Raw genomic sequence first — 20,261 nt, forward strand, 5'->3', positions numbered from 1 at the left:
CAACCTTCGAACTGAAACCTAGCCCTGGTCACTCCGGCGACTTCTCCGGCAACTTTCCGGCTGTTCTGCGACGATTTCTTGAAGTCCATACAGATGGCGGGAGCAGTATGATACACAACCGTCATCATGTCAGTCTCGTGCTCCGATGACCTACTGTGCAGCGAGGATTCGGGAATCTTGTCGGAATGGTCGTCCTCAAACCTCGAGTCGCCGGCAGTAGCCGACGAATGGATTGCCGGATTCATTGAAGATGAGAGGAACTATGTGCCGGGCGTTGACTATGTTGAACGGTTTCACTCTCAGCCGTTAGACGCATCCGCTCGCGAGCAATCCGTTGCGTGGATTCTCAAGGTATCCATACCTGATGAACTTTAATCATCTTCTCTAACAAAACAAGTCCTATCGGATCAACCTAAGTTCGTAATGCAAAAAATATGTTCACACACCCACACACACATATACGCATCGGAGATGGGAATAGGAGTGACATATCCGCATTTAAGCATTAACTGATTATGCTAATGTGTGCTAGTTAGGTACTGTGCAATTAGAATTGCAATCCGATGCTGGTTGTGGTTGGTGGCTCATTCAAACATTCGATGAGCCGGCGCGTTCATTCTCTACGAACTTTCTGGCCTATTCTCGTCATCTAGCGTGTGTGAGCAAATATTAAATTAAATTTACATGAAGCTGATCAGTTACTTGTTGTCTTGCAGGTGCAGGCTTACTATGGGTTCCAGCCGTTAACAGCGTATCTCTCCGTCAACTACTTGGATCGTTTCCTGTACTCTCGCCGCCTGCCGGTAATTATCTTCCCACCAACATACCAAACATGTTATCGAAAAAAAAAAATCTAAACCCAAAATCTGCTTTGCTTCTGACTTTTCCCTTTGGAGTGGACAAGATACTAGGGATTGTTTTGTTTGGATTCAACATATTGCCAGCTTATTTAAATAGTATTCTTTATTTTATAAAAATCACAAATAAAAGTTAAGTTTTGATCTTTTATTATGAAATACCTAGAATACTCAATGATCAGTTCATCTAAATAAACCACTTTACCTTTTGTCTTTTAACGCAAAGAGTGCAAGTAAAATTATTTGCTTTTAAAAATATTATGAAAAGGACTTGAGTAATGACTTCATGTAACATTAGGAAAAGTGTTGTGCCTTTGACTGATTTCACAGTGACTACCCATTGTCAATTATATTGATCAGATTCCACAGTTTCCACTGATTTCTCCATTTTTTTTAAGAATAATGATAATTAGCCAAGAGTCTTAGCCGAATCGAGAGGCCGAATGAACTTCTTGTCGATCGTCATTTTGCATCACTAGTTAAGTTGTTTTAATTATTGATGGAAGGATAAAATGCGCAAAAAGCCCATTCCCAGTCTTCTTTCTGTAATACTGCCCTATAAAAAGGCATTTCAACTTCAGACACAGATTAGGTGGGTCTGCAAGAAGTTTGATTGCTGAGATGAGATTAGATTCTATCGGTGCACTCAACTCTGTACTAGTTTGTAGTAGTAGATCATGGTATTGTGCGCACTATCCAACAAGGAAAAATCAATTAGTTAATCATCGTGCGCTATGTACTAGTGTTATTAATAATATTTGACAGCTTTATACAGTGTACAAGCTTTATGGTGCCTTCAATAGTTAGTAGACTTGTCTTGTCACGTACAAGTCATGGCACTACAGTACATTGACAAAATGCCATGAAGAATTCCAATTTTTCATTATTTGGTCGTCAGCCTGGCTTTCTAATTATCAACCTTCAACAATGACAAAGAAGAGGAAAAAAATATATCGTGTTCGCAGTTATCCATGAAGAATCATCCGCAAGATTTTCTATTAAAGAACGGAAATAAAAGTATGGTTAACCAATCACATTCTGCTGGCCCACATTATATCATAAACACCTAATTACTATATCGGTGTGGACTCTACTTGGATTAGGCTCCTGCCTGGTGCTACTCTAGAAATACTAATAACTAACAGTATTTTCAATTTTGGAAATTTCTATATATTATTGGTTGAGTTTTTATTCATTATTTTGCTTCCAGCAAACAAACGGGTGGCCAATGCAACTTCTGTCTGTCGCTTGCTTGTCCGTAGCTGCAAAGATGGAGGAACCTCTGGTTCCTTCTCTTTTGGATCTTCAGGTAATTTTTTTCACGTAACGTTCAGCTTTCTGCAGAATAGTTGACTCGGTCAAAATTATCCTCTATAAACTTTTGATCCGTGAATGTTTTCTATAGGTGGAGGGTGCAAAATTCATTTTTGAGCCAAGAACAATCCGTCGGATGGAACTTCTTGTACTCAGTGTGCTCGATTGGAGGCTGCGATCCATTACACCATTCAGTTTTATCAGTTACTTTGCTTACAAGCTAGACTCCACAGGAACTTTTTCTGCGCGTCTGATTTCGAGGGCTACACAAATTATCCTGTCCAGTATTCAAGGTATAACAACTACTTTTAATAGTTTTTAACATAAATATAGGTTAACTATGTTACTTGGATTAAACTGATAGTAGCCGTTCTTTATAACATTATTAAGTCATGCATTTAATTCTGATGTGAACAGAGGCCAGTCTTCTTGAATACTGGCCGTCATGCATTGCTGCCGCAGCCATTCTTTGTGCAGCCCGAGATATTCCAAGCTTTTCTCTTGTTAATCCTGCACATGCTGAATCATGGTGTGAAGGACTAAGCAAAGTAAGCTTTCTGGATGCTGTTAGTTTTTGACATGTGTTTAATAAATATGTTCTCTCTCTATATATATAGATGCCAACTTGGGAAAATCTTAAATCTTTTCAGGAGAAAATCATCAGCTGCTACCAGCTGATGTACGAGCTTCCAGTTGAAAATAGGCGAAGGAGGCCTCCAAGAGTTTTACCACAACTCCGGGTGACGTCTCGGGCGACAATAGGGTCAGGTGACTCGTCATTTTCATCTTCGTCGTCATCTTGTAAAAGGAGAAAACTAAACAAGAGCATATGGGTAGATGACAAGGGAGGCTCTGATTGAGGAAACAGTAGTATACAATAAAAGCAAATGGTGGTCCAAGTTGCCTGGAGTCCTCTATATGTATATTGGATGATGTTAAAGAAAAAAAAAAAAAGTGACAGTGAGTGATGTACATGACTAAAGCATACACTCTCTATACGTGGGGGAGTTGGAGATTTTTTTAATTTTTTGGTGGGCACTGCCATTGATTACTGGCTTTGCTGATTCCCAAGGGAAGGGGATTTAGTACATAAAATTTTTGAGTGATAAATTGAGAGAGAGAGAGAGAGAGAGAGAGAATATTGTTCAATAATGTAGTAGTGGAGTGTGAAAGAAGTGGGGTGATTGAATTCAGAGGCAGCTTTGATTACTGAAAATCAAAAGGATCGAGGAAATGATGGGACCATGCCATTGCGCAGTGGGTTCAAAGACAGAAAATTTACGGTTGGCAAATACAAGGGATTCAATTGAACTTTGAAGTTTGCGGAATTCTTGGGAGATTAGTCAAGCTTCACGTCTAGGCCACCATCATTGCCTCGACCCCAATTTCAAAGGGAAGAATTGGGTGCCAAGAATAATAAGGTAGCTCCACATAATAGACTTGGGAGTGGTACGTGTGTACATTTGATTAATGTACTATCCGCACGTGTGTGCGCGTGTGGTTTTTCTTTTCTTTTCTTTACCTTCACTTTTTTTTTTTTCCCTCTCTCTATTTTGGAGATTGATTGCCTGTTCATGTCCAAACAACGGTGAGGATCCTTGAGTGCTTTTTTATTTTTGCTTTTCAATGGCCTAAATTCGGCCTAACCATACAAAGGTCTATGGGGCCTTACTCATGTGTGTTGTATTTGGATTCGTCCATACCAATTTATATAATTTTGATCCGTCCCTGTGTGATGCACGTGAATGACCGTCAAGATTTTGTAGCTTTGCTATTTGTTTTCATTACAAGTAAGCAATTTTATGAGGCAGAAATGAGTGCATTGAAGGGACTACTTGGCCCCTAGCAATAAAGGTTGGTTCATTTCGATGACTGACACTCCATTGCCAGTGACCTCTCGTAACTAAGTGACCATGTCTGTACTAAGTATTATCACCCCCAGTCCCCTAGATTTCAGACAAACTCGCTTCCGACTCAATCAGTTCAATGTATAGCATTCTACCCCATACTCCTTTATGGTTTCATGACAATCGGCCAATAAAAGCAACCCAGCTCTCTCCCCAACTATACATAAGACTACCAATGCACAAAGCTATGATGCATTAATGCGTCAAAATTTTTAAATAAAATTTGTCACCAGAACAAGAAATATTCGACAGCTTAATTAGAGGGTTATATTTGTTTAAAAGCTAGAGAAATGCCACATCATTCTGGGCAAATGATTTTTTTTTTGTATATTTGTAACATTTGCCCATGCATACTTGTACATATATAAAATTAGAGTGCATATGTAGTGAGATATCACGTGGGAAGCCAAGGAATTAAAGCAACTTTTATTGGCAGTTTATTAACTTGGAAACAGAAAAAGGCCAAATGCCTTGTATATATGTGGTATGTGTGTGTGTGTGTGTGTATACTTCTATATTGACAAGTGGTACTTTTTTTGATGCGTAAATTGTAGACATACATTTTTATGTGGGTACTTTCACTTTGCCATGCGTTAATCTTATCACCCATGTCTGCATGCCGTGCCTTAGATGCAGATATTTCAGATATACCGTACATTTGACTATAAGGCCACTGCATTAATTGATGGACCACTACTGTGAAGGAAAACTCACAAGTTTCAACGGACACTGATCTGTGCATTTCTCACCCATTCCACTTGGACTGTTACCTAATATCAGCTTTTGAAGTACAGTAGTTTGATAAATTCTTCATGGACGATAATTAGGACCACTTGATTGATATGATCAATCTAGGATGGCAGAAGACAATTAGGGCATGAACATTGGTGTACTTGGACTTGCCTCTTCAAATATGTATCACTTTTTTTTTTTATGGTTTTGATCGGTTTCTTCCGTCTGTGGTTCCCACTATGTAAAGGTGTTGGAATCACTAGCTGTGTAATTACTAATCTAATTTGCAGGCCCGCCCTCATCAATTTAAGAGACGTCCATTTCCTAAATAGACTATTCAGTGGGAGCCTTGAAGATTTGGACCACTTAACCTACTAGATGCCACCTTCTTCCCCTAATTAAAAAGAAAGTCGCATTAACCAAAACGTGAGTTTCGTTATTGACAAACTGATAAGAATAAATAAATTAATACGATTAAATTTGACAAAAGTCTGGATTAGTTAAACATCAAGAAGACAAGTAACGGGACAAATTGTGGGGGGAAATGGCAGTATCATCTAGAGATTACTGACTTTGGGAGAGCGTAGTGCACTTGCTAGGCTATCTTTTTCATGTTTTTATAATATATTAGAATTACTTATGTCTAGAGACAAGTGTATCATAACCAGTAACAAAAAAGGGGTCCTTGGGAATATTTATTCAATTAGGGCCTGGGATGACATGGTGCCTGCTCTTTGGATGATCAATATATATGATGAAATCTATAAATTGGATTGTTTCAGCATGAGGGTTCCCACTTCATCATGAATGCCAAATCATTAACTGGTAGCTAAATGATATTCACCTGTTACAGCATAAAAGAAGTGTGATTGGTAATCATGGATTACTGGTTAAAACTCAGTGATCACACACACACACACACACTCACACACACACACCTATGAATTCCTAATGCTACTCACTTCATATAGGGGGTTCAATTTAATAGATACTATCAGTAGGGCCTAAAGCATAGTTCTTTTCACAAAATGATCGTCCCACAATTTTTCTTTATTCTTATATGGATAGCCGTTAAAAGCGAGGAATCCTAAGAACAAAAAACAAAAGCCAAAAACACTTTTCTCTCCCAGTGGAAGGTAGGTTTCAAAGGCCGCAGAAAGCAAATCGTAGTTCTTTGCCAATTTTTATAGGAAAATTTCAACTTTAGGTGCTCATGACAAGGAAAGAAGGCCCCCGAAATTTTCATCTTTTGAAAGCTTGCCTTTGGTTGGAAAAAAATGTTGGTGGGGTTGCTGCAAAAGTTCATAGGCCCCCAGGAGTAAAGAGTTCAAAAGGTAGGATGATACCAAGCCTGCAGATATAGATTGTGATTTTATTCTGAGTGCCAGAGATCATCACCACTCTCAATTCCAATGGATACTACTCCATGTCCCCATCCCAAGTAAATATTCTGCACAAAAAGAAAAAGTAAAAGGAAGTCCTGTTTCTACCACTACATATATATATATATATGTATACATACATACCTGGGAAACGTACATTCTCTCTTTAATACTGCATCTTTGAGCTGGCATGATTATTTACTATACACTTTGTTTTGAATTTCTCTACTTACGGGTTCAAAGTTATGGATACTTAACATGGTGCATGCACTTTTTCAATTGACTGATTAACATGATCAATGTCAAGTTTTACACGGTGCATTCTATTACCAACTCCGTTGGTGATTCCCCTAGCTTTTTGGTTAATTGAACATCTATGTAGTTGTATAAAGATGATTTGAGCCTGCAGAAATGCAGAAAAAGACAATCTTTACCACACGCATGAGCCCCATTTTATGGCTTTCCCACTCATATATTTATCTTTGGATGCTCTTTATCAAAAGAAGTTGAAAGGAAGAAATAGAGAAGAAAGGGGCCTTGTATCGAGGGAGCGGAGGTGCAGATGTCGTCTTGCTCTTTTCATGCTTTGTGATGGTGCCTGCTGGACCTCCATTCCGTAGACTGGAGCAAAAGAACAGTCATCTGAACTGTGATCACAAAGAACCAAAGCTTCTCATAATCAACAAGGTATAATACCTTCCTATCATAACCACAACAGCAAGCACAAGCCTCTCGTCTTGGAACGTTTTGTAGCCAAAGTTGATCTTATGCTAGCTTAATTAATGCTTGAAGAATAAAAAAATACAGAAGTAAAGTTGAACTAAATTATTGTTAAAACAAAATAAACTTAAAACTCAAGGGTGCTACTTGAACCACGACTTTTACTATGCAGCTATAAAAGGAAAAAAGGTGGGTGTGAAAAGAAATTGTTGTTTACCAGAAAGCTTGTACGCTGCTGATCAGTTTAATTAAGAAAGTGGTATGAGTGAGAAACAAGTGAATTAATTAGCTAAGTACAAGGGGAATGTACCCAGAAAGGTATGTATAGCTAAAGTGAAAACTGCACTTATCTTTTGGAACTTTTAATCTGATATGGATTATATATTTCCAGCTTTGTTCACTTTATAAAGATTCTTGTCTGAGCAGGGGTTATTACTTATTAGCATTTAAACCCTCGTCCGAAACAGTATGAAACCCCCTTAAGAATTGACTAAAAGCCACAAGATTCATCTCCAGCACTATATGCACACAGCTTTTCTAAATCCGTCCTATTTGTCTCATTCCATGTCTTTTGATACACAAAAAAACAAAAGTAATTAATACAGGAGTGTTACTGTATGTCCTCATTGTTTTGCGTCGGCTAATTAAACTATAATTGGTTAGAAATTTCCGTTTTCCTTGTGCAATTACAGTACTTAAGAAACCATCATCTTACAGCAACACTGTGGATTAATGTCAAAGAAATGTAAGAAATCTATAGGAAGATTGATCTCCTTTTAATTGGACGAAGGTGAAGAGCAAGAGCTGGAGTTGAATTTTCAAATGACATGTTATTGGTGAGCCCCAGTAATAATAAGATTTCTCATTTGTTTCGAAAAAGTCATAGATTTGAATTTATGAGAATAGACCCTTTACAACACACGGTAAGATTATATATAAAAATGACATTCACCCAACCTTACAAATAGAGGAATCTCATGTACCAAGAACACCTTTTGCCACTGAGGATGCTTAATTTTCCAAAAAAATCTAGGGGAAGCAAATAAAATATATATTCACAGTTGTGCAAGCCACATCAAAATCCCACCTTCAAGCAGATGTTCCAAGTTGAATCTAATACAAAAGAACGGGAAGCAGGACAAAAAATCCCCCTCTTATGCATACCTATTTAAATGATTAACTAAATATTGTGAGCTAATAAAGAACTCTAATGAACAATCCATGATATAACAGCTAGTTTGTTGGTTGATTGCTGAAACTTGGGTACAAGTTGAGTCATTCTAGTAATATATATGCAGCATGATTAAATACTTAAATGACTTTTCACATCACTCCCGAGATACACTTAAAAGGCATTATTCTCTCCTCCTGTTGTTTCTTTTATTTTTGTCGTTTGGTTGTATAAAATGATAACGTAAGATGGTATTGATTTACTTATATTAGGTAATTCAGCAGTTCATTGGCTTAGTACTTATGCACTATTCAGTTGTCAGGCCAAGGCAAGACCTCTTTTTCCTCAAAGGTTTTGGGTCATGAACCCACCCCATTAATACTAGCCCAAGTCTATTTCCCTTGTTCCCTGAATTCTAATTCCAACTGTATGTGGATCACAATGAACCTAACTTGTTCATTATTTGGCACCCTTCAACTCTGGGCCGGGTCTGGCTGGCCATATGAAGCCACCAGATTAGAGTTATATATAGCATTTTTATCATTGTATAACTAGAGCTGTAAACTAATCAAGTTATAGAGACTGATGTTAGAATTGCACTTATATTGGGATAAATTCCCTAATGATAAGATATGTATTTAAAATTTGAATTTATTTAAAATTTAATTATATTTGAATTTTAACAAAATAATAAGATAATTGACTGAAATTTGAATTAGATTCAAATTCTTAAAGAGATATACCAATCTATATCTGTGTGATATCTATAAATAGGTATAGAGCCTAATGAAAAATACATGACAATTAGAATCAATTTCTGATCACTTATATATTATCTTCGACGTCACCATTTGAGCCTTGAATAGACAAGAGGTAGACATACGAAAAAACTTTTATAACTTTTTTCATGGAGGTCGTTAGATAAATTAGCTTCGATTATTCCGTTGCGATTCAAGTATTTTACATATTGTTTGTAATTTTATTAAAAGTTCTATAACTAAAAGTGTTGTTATTGGTTTACTTCATTGGACATGCAAGGATTAAGTTAAACAGATTTCATTAACTGATCTATGATCCAACAGAACTGTGGCTGTAGATCAGGCATTAGGAACAGGATGAGATTTTTGTACCCTTGACTAGGAACTTCTTTTGATGAGCTCAGGTTTGTAAAATTTTCTATTTATTAATTTCACTTTGTGTTTTACGATTATTTCAGATAATCTAAAATGAATTTGCAAAATTCAATATATCATTTAGCATAAATTTAGCACATATTAGTGTCTGTCTTAGGTTATCTAGTACATAAACAAGAATGTAAAATTAAAAATTTTAAACTATGTTCTCTTTACTTTACTGTTTTTAGCTCATTTTAATTTTTTAAATTTTTAAGACACTAAAAATGCATTTATTTTGTTATTTTTAAAAATACATTTTCGAAATCAAAAAAAAAAAATTGTAAAAAAATTTCAGTCAAAATGTTGTTTTGGATGTTTTCAGTCAAAACATATTGATTCAGCCAAAACACAGAAAACTCACACCCTTCCCCAATCTCGTAGATCTCTCTTCATTATCTCTCTCAAGCCTCAGCCATCGATCGATCGCGCCCGCCATCTCTGTCACTGCCACAAGTCCCCATCGATTGCCCCTTCCATTCAATTTTGTTGGTTGTCTCATCTCTCCTCTGTTTTCTCCTCTCTTCTCTCGACTCTAATTCGATCTTGCCAATTGCCATTAGATCTAATTAAGGAGATTTGGCTGTTGGATTTCGCTGATTTTTGAGTATGTTGGTCGATGGCCCCTTGGGTGTCGGGTGGTTGCCTCTGATTACCAGAAATCACCGGCCACAGTGGCCGATGGCGACCAATAGTGCGTATATAGGTGTTGGCTGAAAATTAAAAATTAGATCTATGAAAATCCAATCGTTAAACCTGACCTATTTTTGTGTATGTTAACCCCCTTAGCTTGGAGTTTCAAATGGTAGGCTCTGATCATGTGAATCTCTGGTCAGTAGTGGTCGTCGACGACGGAGAAGATGCAGGACGCCAGAGAACAGAAGAAGAAAAGAGAAAAAAAAAAGAAAATTAAAAAACAACACAAAATAGTTTTTTAAAATTTTAAAATAAACACGTTTTCTAATTTTATATTTTAAGAAACAGTTTTTCAAAATGACAAAAAAATACATTTTCAACAATCTCAAAATAAACAGTCAAAACACAACAAAAAATGAATTCAAAACTCAAATCTCAAAACTGAAACACAAAAAGAACACTATCTTAGTTTTTGCTTTATCTTCGATTCAAGGCTTCAAATTTATTATTTTTGACACAAACATGATCTCTTCTGTCGACAAAATGAACGAAAAAAAAAAGTTTAAGATAGGAGTTGGGACACTAAGGGAATGTTTAGTAGTAGAAAACAACCTTAGTTTTCCAAATAATTACTCCACAGAGAATATAAAATTAAAAATTTTGTTTAAATACACAAATTTTCAAAATAGAAAATGAAATTTTGAAAAATAGAGTTCTCGAAAATTAAACTAAATCTGGAAAACTCTTAAAATAAGTTTTTCAAACTTAGAGATTTGGCAAGTGTGGTTCTTTACAAACTTTTTCCCATATTATCCGAGTCTCCATGTCTAACAAACAGTACACAAGTTCTCTAAATCTCTACCTCGATCATATGTTTCAAATTTCTAGGTTAAAAGTTAATTTTTGTTAGAATTCTCTCTCGCACACAATAAACACAAATTCCAAAAAATAGAAATTCAAATAAATAATTAAGAGAACAAAACTTATTAGAACAACCCACTTTTCTCTTTGTCTTTTTCATTAACAAAGACTGCTATATATATAACAATAATTTGCATTAACAAGATCTACCTTACACAACAACTAAAACATTTCTTTATTTAGATAGCGTTTGTTAACCAAGATATAGATTGAAAAAAATAGGATATGTAAAGTATTTCAGATAAAAGTACTTTCCATTATTTTTGTTAAATTTTCTGGAAAGAAGTCATACGACTTCTTATCTTGAGCCTTCAAAATAAATTTATCATTTCCCCTATTTGGATAACTTATCTTGAATTTTACAAATAAGTTATCTTGATAGAGCATTATCTTACTCATTTTAACAAACACTACCTTAGACAACATGAAATACCTACGAATTTTCAAAGGGCTCAAAAGTAATTTATCTTAGGGCAAAAATACAATTTTTAGGTAAATTAAGATTATAAGGTAATTTTGATACAGTTATGAGCAACCGAATCTACTGTAGGGAATACCATGAAGTCAAGATGTCTAAGGAAAATGATATGGTAATGACGAGCGTATCAAGGCATGATTTATGACATTGAAAGAAATCGGGACAAAGACAGTTTTCAGTACAGTTATGATTTAGGCTAAAAAATTGAATTGTCGTAGAAGACTTCTGAAAAATCAACAGAACCCTGAGGGGGCTCTAGTTTTGCATAAGGAACAACCCTTCAGTAATTTCAGGTCGAAACGAAAAGGTTTAAGATCAAAATGTACATTCAGGCCTAAGTGCAATTTCTTAATTTTGCTCGAGAGAGGTTGAAAAAATGTTATTCTTGAATCTTCAGGGATGAAATGAAAATTATAGAGCGTTAGGGTCGTAATGGAACTATTGAGAAGCTTAGGGGCTTTAAAGAAATAACCAAAGTGAAATTGGAAATTTATAGAGGGGCTGAAGTACAATTTTTGCAACTTGAATAGTGAGGTGACTGCCATGGCCGACCTACCTTGCTAGTCGCCAACAGTCGCCTTCGGCCACGGGGGGCTCAAGGAAGGGTGATAAGGGATGCTCAGGGTCGGGCCTAGGTCGACATTAGCCACAAATGTGGTTGATTTTTCTATTTTTTTGACCCTTTTTTGCGGGAATTTGGTGTTGTAATACCCGGGAATAGTTTGAGGTTATAAATAATATTTAATGAAGGGCATAAATGGAATTTATGAAAAAATGAGACTATTGGGTACACTAACGCAACTTTGGACGACCGAATTAGTCAGAGGGAGTATTTTGAATCCTAAATAGCCAAGGAAAATGGTATAGTATCGACGAGTAATATGAGTTATGATTTTAGGCATCAAAAGAAGTTAAATGGGGAACAGTTTCTAGTACAGCTATCAACCAGGCTGAGAAAATCGAAATTAATGATCGTAAGGGATGTAATACTCGAGATTTTTAGATTCAGATACTTGAGGAAATAGGATGTTTTAAGGGATTATGGATGTTTGGAGATAAAAGTTTAATTTTTGAGCCAGAGGCAAAATTGTAATTTTTGAGATTTGGGTAAAAGTGTAATTTACCTAAAAATTAGGGGCATTAGCATAATTAACCCATTCTCCAGGGACTAAAATGCAATTAAAAATTAGTTTAGGGACCATGTTAAAAAGGGTCTAAGTGCAATTATCCAATAGTTCGGACCAAAGTGTAATTATTGAAACCTTTTTATTATGGGCATTTGGGAGATTCAAGAAAATCCTCATAAATGACTTTAGAGATAAGGATGAAGGCTCATGATGACGTTAAAGATAAGATGAAGGCTCATGATGACTTTAAGGATAAGATATTAGAAGATTTTGGAATGATTGCAAAAGATATTAGAAGATTTGGAATGATTATAGAAAATTTTAGAAGATTTACAATGATTGCAGAAAATCTTAGAAGATTTGGAATGATTGAAAAAGATTTTGGAAGATTTGAAATGATTTCAGAATATATATTTCTTGGTGGCTAAGTTTCCAAAACCTATAAATAGGGGTTCATAACCAAAGCTTTCTTATTCGAAATTGTGAGAAGTTCGTGCCAAATAAGAGAGCTTCGGGTTTAGTGGATAGAGGTTTTTTCAACCATACGCAAAGCATCACACGCGCAGAGCACTTGGGCAGCGCGTAAAAGCGTGTAAGAAGGTGGTTTGATCAAAGTACTTGAGAAGTTACACAAAAGTCAAGGTTGGGTACAAGATTCAAGGTGTTCAGAGTTTCATTCAAGGTGAGTGTTCTACTGAAAAACTTGGTTTTAAGTTGTGAGTGTTCACCCCCAAAACTTGATTTATTGTGCTTGTTCTATCTGAACATGTGGTGATTTCATGCAAAATGGTTTTGTGCATTGAAAGGGTAACCGGTGACGGTTGGTTTTTATGAGGGAGGTTCGTCCCTAAACGTTTTGAACTTATGCATTGCATTTTATAAATGTTGTTTATATGATGCATTGAATTGTGAAATGTGGCATTGTCTTGCGTTTTATGTGTACGTATGGAATATCAGCTTAAAATGTTGTCTGGATAGTGTAGCCATAATTCTCCAAGGGCGTGACGGAATAATAGGGGTATCTGATACTGGTGTGTATGTCAGGATAACCGCATTGGTTTCTGTGCCAGACCATTTGGTCAGGGAAGTTGCATTAGGACGACTAGGTGGTCCATACAGTGTTGTTCATGTGGGATGTCAGCCTAGGATGTTGTCTGGATAATGTAGCCGTAATTCTCCAAGGGCGTGACGGAATAATAGGGGTATCTGATGCTGGTGTGCATGTCAGGATAGCCGCCTTAGTTTTCGTGCCAGGCCGTTTGGTCAGGGAAGTTGCACTAGGATGACTAGGTGGTCCATGTGAAATTTTGGAGTTGGGATTGTATGGTGGTTCCTGGATGCTTAAGGTGGGAACATATTTTGGTGAGATGCGTTGGCAGCCCCATTTAAGCTAGAATCACGTTGCGTCGTCGAGTCGGTATGGTGGCATAGCTTTTAGAGAAATTATTCTTTTCCCGTGGTAGGGTTAAGCGCGTGGGATTCTCTTGGGCTAGGCCTTACCGGGTGTATTAGTTTATTTCATGTCTTGCATTCATTCATGAAAAATGTGATTTTGAACTCTCACTTAGATGATTCATCATCTAATTTGGACTATATCCCTGGAATATTCAAACATTCCAGGTGAAGGCAGTAATGAGAAAGGAAAGGGGATTGCCGAGGAATGACGGTGATTAGTGGATAGTTTACTTTATGTTATTTTCAGTTATGTTGTTATTTTGAAAACATCATGTAAACGTTGGCTCAACTTTATATTATAAATAAAATAGTTTCAGTTATGACCTGTTAAGGTTTCGATCTAACTTTCGCATTTGTGTTGGTGAACCTGTCTTAGTTATTGATGGTTCATAGTTGATATACTGAGAAGATGTAATGGGATCTTCGGGGAACGGTTTGTGTTGAATTTCTGTTGTTTGTTGGAAAAAAAAATATCCCCAGAATCTTACGTTACGTAACGCCCTCTCGAGAATTGGGGTGTTACAGGTGCATAATTTGAGAGTTGAATGATGATGTTTTGACTCGATCTAGGGAAGGTAGAAGCCTTAGAGACATTGGATTATGCAACCATGAGCATTTGAGAGCTCAGGGTTACCTATAAATAGAGGATTTAAGAGTTGGTCGAATCTTTCAAAAAATTAAATTCAAAGATTCGAGCGTTTGAGGAAAAATTGAGAGAAATGGATAAAGGGTTTTTGTTCCCCATGTCTAGAAGAACATTTTTGCAGAATTTGAGCGATTTTCGTTAAGATTTGAGGGAGATACGAAGCTTCATCAAAAAATCGAGTTTCGCCAGAATCTAAGAAAAAACAGTTAAAAAAATAGCTATGATCGAGCAATTTGAAGCTATTATCCTGTAGAGGATGAAGAGAGGAAGGCGTAGGTTCAAACGGGAGGAGAAACAGAGTTCAAACGAAAGAGAAAATGCGGAAAAACCAGGCTGGGGGCGTGGTTGCTCGAGGAAGACTACTAGTGCGTGCAATGCACGTGCCAACTAGGCCTCGCGAGTGAGGGCACATGGAGGACCAAAAAAGGGCCCGTGGGGGCGCGTGCAATGCTAAAAAAATTTGTAAAAAATCCCAAAAAATCAAGAAATCAAAAGGGGTTTGTGTTTAAAGTTTTAGTGTTTTCCTTTTTGGTTTCTTAGTTTCCGCAACGACTAGCCTTGTTATGTGTGCAAACGAAACTTCGGGGTAAGTTCTAGAATTTTATTTTAAAATTTTTTGAATATTATGAATTGTTGTGGAAAAAGATTGAAGAAAATGTTTAAGGAGGTATTTATTTGAAATATTAATAGAGGAAAATGGAGAAAAATAGAAGAAATCATGGAAAAATTATGAAAAATAAATATTTATGTTCCTTTGAAATAAATATAGTGTCTAGGGATCATTGTGGCTCGAGATTAAGTGATCTCTAAGTGCGACACAAAAATCGAGGCGATGCACTTTTTTTGAGATACTCTGAACTTCGTGCAAAAGGTAAGCGGTTCAACCCAAAACCAGTTTTATGCAAATGAATCTATCATATTGACATGCTATGCTATGTTATGCATCATGTATAGTGCATTTACATGTATTGATGATGAATTATGCATATGTTTACGATGATATTATTGATCATGCAACGCATAAGGATTTGGGATTAGAGATTGGAGTCGTTACTCTACCAAGGGTGCACCCATACACCTCAGCCTGATAAGAAGACTGTTAAAATGGAGAGTAACAGTTGGGTGCGCTCAACTCAAACGAAAAGAATGATGTTATGTTGCATTGCATACACGTATGAGATATAAATGATGTGCCCTTACTTAGATGATTCATCATCTAACTTGGGCTTTGCCCATAGAATATTTAAACGTTCTAGATGGAAATTGTAGTAGAAACGAGGATGAATGAGGCATGATATGGCACTTAGCAAAGTGTAAAATGTAATGATTGAATGTTATGTAGCCCATGTGTTTAAGTTCTGTTACATCGAATTTTGAACGTTTCGAGGAATGATGATGTATAATCTCATTTATGGTTAATGATAAAGTTAGGGTTCAAGGCACGTGATGACGTGGTCGATGGATTCTACGTGTAGATCCATGTGTTTAAGTTCTGCTTATTCATGAAGATTTGGTTATGTTATATTATGTTTCAAGTCATGTTGAAAAACTTATGTTCTGTTGATGAATAGTCTTGTATTATAGGATATGTTCGAAGCGATCATGTATTGTTAATATGGTTTGATGTATGCTTAGGTTCGATTCATGTTTCCACTACTGGTGAATACCTACCCTAACATTTATGATGTATGATGGTTCTCATGCTAGGTAGGTAAATGGAAAATTTTGGGAATTAATATGATGTTGAGATTATTTTTAAGAAAAAAAAAATATATCTCAAATTTCTTAAGTTATAACATGTCTGAGAAAATGGGATGTTAGATAACATTTCTAAATTTAAAGACATACACATTCACAACTAACACTAGATTTCTTCACCATAATTTCTGGAGTTACCTGTAATAGATCTCTTTGGAAAAATCTCACACATTCTAATACTTTTCCTTGAGATTTTTCTTGGAGATTTCAATCTTTGCTGTCAACTCTTCAAACATGAACCTTCATAATCTGATTTGCAATGAACTAGCTTCAAAAAATAATTTTTCTTAGACTTTTTGATTGGACTGTTCTTCACATAAATTTGCTTTGCTCTTCCATTCTGAACATGATGATTAGTAACTGAAATAATAGAATTTAATTTCACCATTAAAATATTAAGAAACTCCAACTTGATTCAATCTCACATTTGATGAACTCTTATTGGACCAAATTACTTGATTAGCTCTTGAAGGAACAATAAGCATTTCAACCTTAACTTTTGACACAATTTCATCACAAACTAATGGTATTGAACTTGATTTACTTTTTTTAAACTTCTCCCTAATTGATTTACTCCAAACATATGATTTTGGACTCTTTAACATCTAAAATAATATTGCAAATGACTGCATTACAATGCTAAATTTTCTTTTCAACATCTACACAATTAGTTTTCTCCAACCTTTTCTTTTCCTTTGTAGTTATTTCTTGATCAACTACGATATCACTTCCAGTATAAAATACATCAGATTTCAAATTCAAGACAAAGCTATTGTTTTACATTCTTCCTTCTGTAATCTTGCAACCATGTGAATCAAATATAATGCAGAGATTTCTTTGGAATACCACAAAATTTCTCTTATTTATCAGTTGTGCGACACTAAGAAGATTTTGTTCAAGCTTTGGTATGAACAAAACATCTGGAATAAGTTTCATACCTTTCCATATCTAAAGTGCAATTGAACATTTTCCTTCAGCTTGTACAACTTCTCCATTTCCCATTATGACTTTGGTTTTGATTGATCTATCCAAGAACTTAAACAAGATTACACCTTTGGCCATATGGTTGTTGCAACCACTATTAACATTCCAAATGTATTTTTTTGGTGAATCACAAACTTGAGATGCAAAAAATAGATATTTTTCAGCATGTGGTTGTTTACCAATGAAATTGGCTCGCTGAATAAGTTGCTAGACATGTTGCTGTTGCGTTTGATTTTGCTTTACTCTGCAAAATCTTTCTATATGACCTTGCTTCTTGCAAAAATTGCATGAACCTTCTTCCAACATCTATCTTTGGCATGATATATCTTTCCATGAGTTCCACAAGATGGAAATTTTCTTTTCCCATAACCATATTTGTTTAATTCATTTTCCCTTTTCTTTATTCTTAGTGGAGCTTTTCCCTTATGCTTTGCTTGGAGAGCTTGGAAGGCTCATTTGGTAATATCTTCATACCTCATTGAGACTCTTTGCTCTTATGCCTGTAAATTAGAGATAAGTTTTGCAACAATAAGAGTCCTCAAGTCATATGATTCTTTTATAGTTGAATCTTGGACTCAAATTTATCGGGAGACTTATTATGATCTTTTTCACCACCTTTTGATTTGAAATAAACTTACCATAGAGTCTAATCTAATTAACTATTTCCATAAGTTTAGCAGCATAATCTTTAACACCTTCAGATTCTTTCATCTTTAAGAGTTCAAACTCTTTCTTAAGAGTAAAAAACTTGACTACCTTAACCCTGTCACTTCTCTCAAATTCTTCTTTCAATTTGTTCCAAGCCTTCTTTGCTATTTCACAGGCCATTATCCTTGCAAAAATAATTTTTAATTCTGCAAAATGAAGGCATGTAAGTGCCTTGGGACTCTTGGTAACCTGCTCCACATGCTTCTTGATTTCATTCAACGTAGCATTCTCTTAGAGGTGGAACATGTGCTACTCCTTGCTCTACTACATCCCACAGGTTGAGAGTTTTCAAGTAGGTCTTCATTTTAATAGCCCACATTTGATAATTCTCACTAGAAAAAATTGGAGGACCAACTGTAGAAAAGCTTCTTAATGCCATAACAAACAATTTTCAAATTTTTGGTTTAGTAAAAAGATGACTAACTTATTTTCTCTCAAACACACAATCTTTAATCCCCAAGAACAAGGGAAAAAAAAAGAAGAAATTATACCCACAACTTGTAAGAAAACAACTCTGATACCACTATTAGAGTTCTTTCTCACACACAATAAACACTTCTTGTAAAAGACAAAAATTCAAACAGATTTTGTGATAACAAAACTTATTAAGACAACACACTTTTTCTCTATTTTTCATTAATAAAGGCTGCTACATATAATAGTTATGCATTGACAAGATCTACCTAATTAACACAACAACTAAAGCATTTCTTTTCTTAAACAACATTCCTAGATTTAAGAACATACACACATTCACAACTAACACTAGATTTCTTCACCATAATTTCTAAAATTGAATTGCAAAAAATCTCTTTAGGGCATTTCCAACCCTTTGCCCCAAATTTGAGGTAAAACCTACCCCAAATTTGGGGTACAAGAATAGTATATTCTTTTTTATTTTTGTTATTATAAATATTTATTTTATTTATAAAATTATTTACTTATTTATCATATATCAACTTAAATTACTACCTAAACGCAATTAACTAATTTTTTTAATTATTAATAATTTTTTTTATAAAAACATTACATTTACTATCTCAATTAACAAAACATTATATTGAACATGAAAAAATTAAAAAAAAATACATATAATGTAAAAATCTTTACCGCACAAACATAAAGTTGAACATGTAAGAAAACTTAATTTTTGAAATTAGTAATTCTCAGAAGTTGGCCATGGTTAAATATCGAGAGGAAAATAAGATTTTATTGAAAGATTTGACATCATAAATGATCCAAATCTACAAGAATATTTTCAAAGTGAACAAATAAAAGTTTTATAAAAAAGAACTCAACAACAAGGTGGCGGATCTCAAAGTACCCCCATTCCTTTGGCCAATATTTTAATCATATTAGAAGATCTAAAAGTGATCTATTGGATTATTAAATTATTGTATTTGCTTATGTAGTATTTAAATCTTCAAAACTATAGTTTTCAAAATGTATGATGTTGTAGTGTTCATTTAGGTCATTTCAAATTATCATGCATGTAACTTTTATTTAAAAAATTTTAATTTAATGCATTTAATAATTATTATTCTTTAATTGATTATAATTTATTAATATTATTTAAATATTATTAATACTAATAATAAGTAAATAAAAAAATATAAAAATATATAACAGAAGGATACAAAAGAAATTAAAATTTGTTATACTTACTAAAATGGAATGGAAAAATGGGGATAAACATATTACCCCAAATTTGGGGTAAGTGAATGGTGCTACCCCAAATTTGGGGCAATACCATTCACCACCCCAAATTTGGGGGTGGGTTGGAGAGGATTTCACTCTAAATTTGGGATTTTACCCTAAATTTGAGGTGGATTGGAGATGTTCTTAGAAAAATCTCACACATTCTAATAATTTTCTGTACTTTTTGGCATTTGAGTGCATTTTGCATGTCTTAACTCATTGAAAAGAATTCAAGTCCTAATGCTGGATTTGATATGAGGTAAAGTGAGTTTCTATTATGTCAGTAGCAGTTAGTGAACAGCTAATTCTTGGCTTGGATTATTAGCTTTACACACAATTACTTGCCTTCTTCAACTATTGTCAACTTGATGAGAAATCTTTATATGGTAACTATTTTACTACAAAAAAATTGATTTTTTACAGTAGTTTTTTTGCGGCTGGTTCTAAAAATCGCCGCAAAATATGGTATTTTGTGGCGTTTTTAAAAAATCGTCGCTAAATTTAAAAAAATAAATATAAATTAAATTCTTTTTCTCGACGATTTTCAAAAATCGCAGCAAAATTAAAAAATAAATAAATTTAGCAGCGATTTTTA

At 34.9% G+C, this 20,261-nt stretch overlaps 1 protein-coding gene across 1 annotated transcript; it reads left to right on the plus strand.

The window, feature by feature from the left end:
- Window positions 1-3,894, plus strand: LOC127796284 (cyclin-D1-1-like). Its single transcript, XM_052328350.1, has 6 exons — window positions 1-351; window positions 717-803; window positions 2,068-2,166; window positions 2,263-2,464; window positions 2,589-2,719; window positions 2,822-3,894. The coding sequence occupies exons 1-6, from the start codon at window positions 127-129 to the stop codon at window positions 3,029-3,031; spliced, it is 954 nt and encodes a 317-aa protein (XP_052184310.1). The 5' UTR covers window positions 1-126; the 3' UTR covers window positions 3,032-3,894.
- Window positions 3,895-20,261: the final 16,367 nt, after the last annotated feature.

The sequence above is a fragment of the Diospyros lotus genome, chromosome 3 (genome assembly GCF_014633365.1).
Source record: "Diospyros lotus cultivar Yz01 chromosome 3, ASM1463336v1, whole genome shotgun sequence".
NCBI classification, from domain to species: Eukaryota; Viridiplantae; Streptophyta; class Magnoliopsida; order Ericales; family Ebenaceae; genus Diospyros; species Diospyros lotus.

What these genes read in the sequence shown, in the direction of transcription:
- LOC127796284 (XM_052328350.1), top strand. Translation starts at nt 127, where the DNA reads ATGTCAGTCTCGTGCTCCGATGACCTACTGTGCAGCGAGGATTCGGGA. An exon ending in CTTCTCTTTTGGATCTTCAG is followed by an intron (nt 2,167 to 2,262) that starts GTAATTTTTTTC and finishes TGTTTTCTATAG; the next exon opens with GTGGAGGGTGCAAAATTCAT. An exon ending in TATCCTGTCCAGTATTCAAG is followed by an intron (nt 2,465 to 2,588) that starts GTATAACAACTA and finishes TGATGTGAACAG; the next exon opens with AGGCCAGTCTTCTTGAATAC.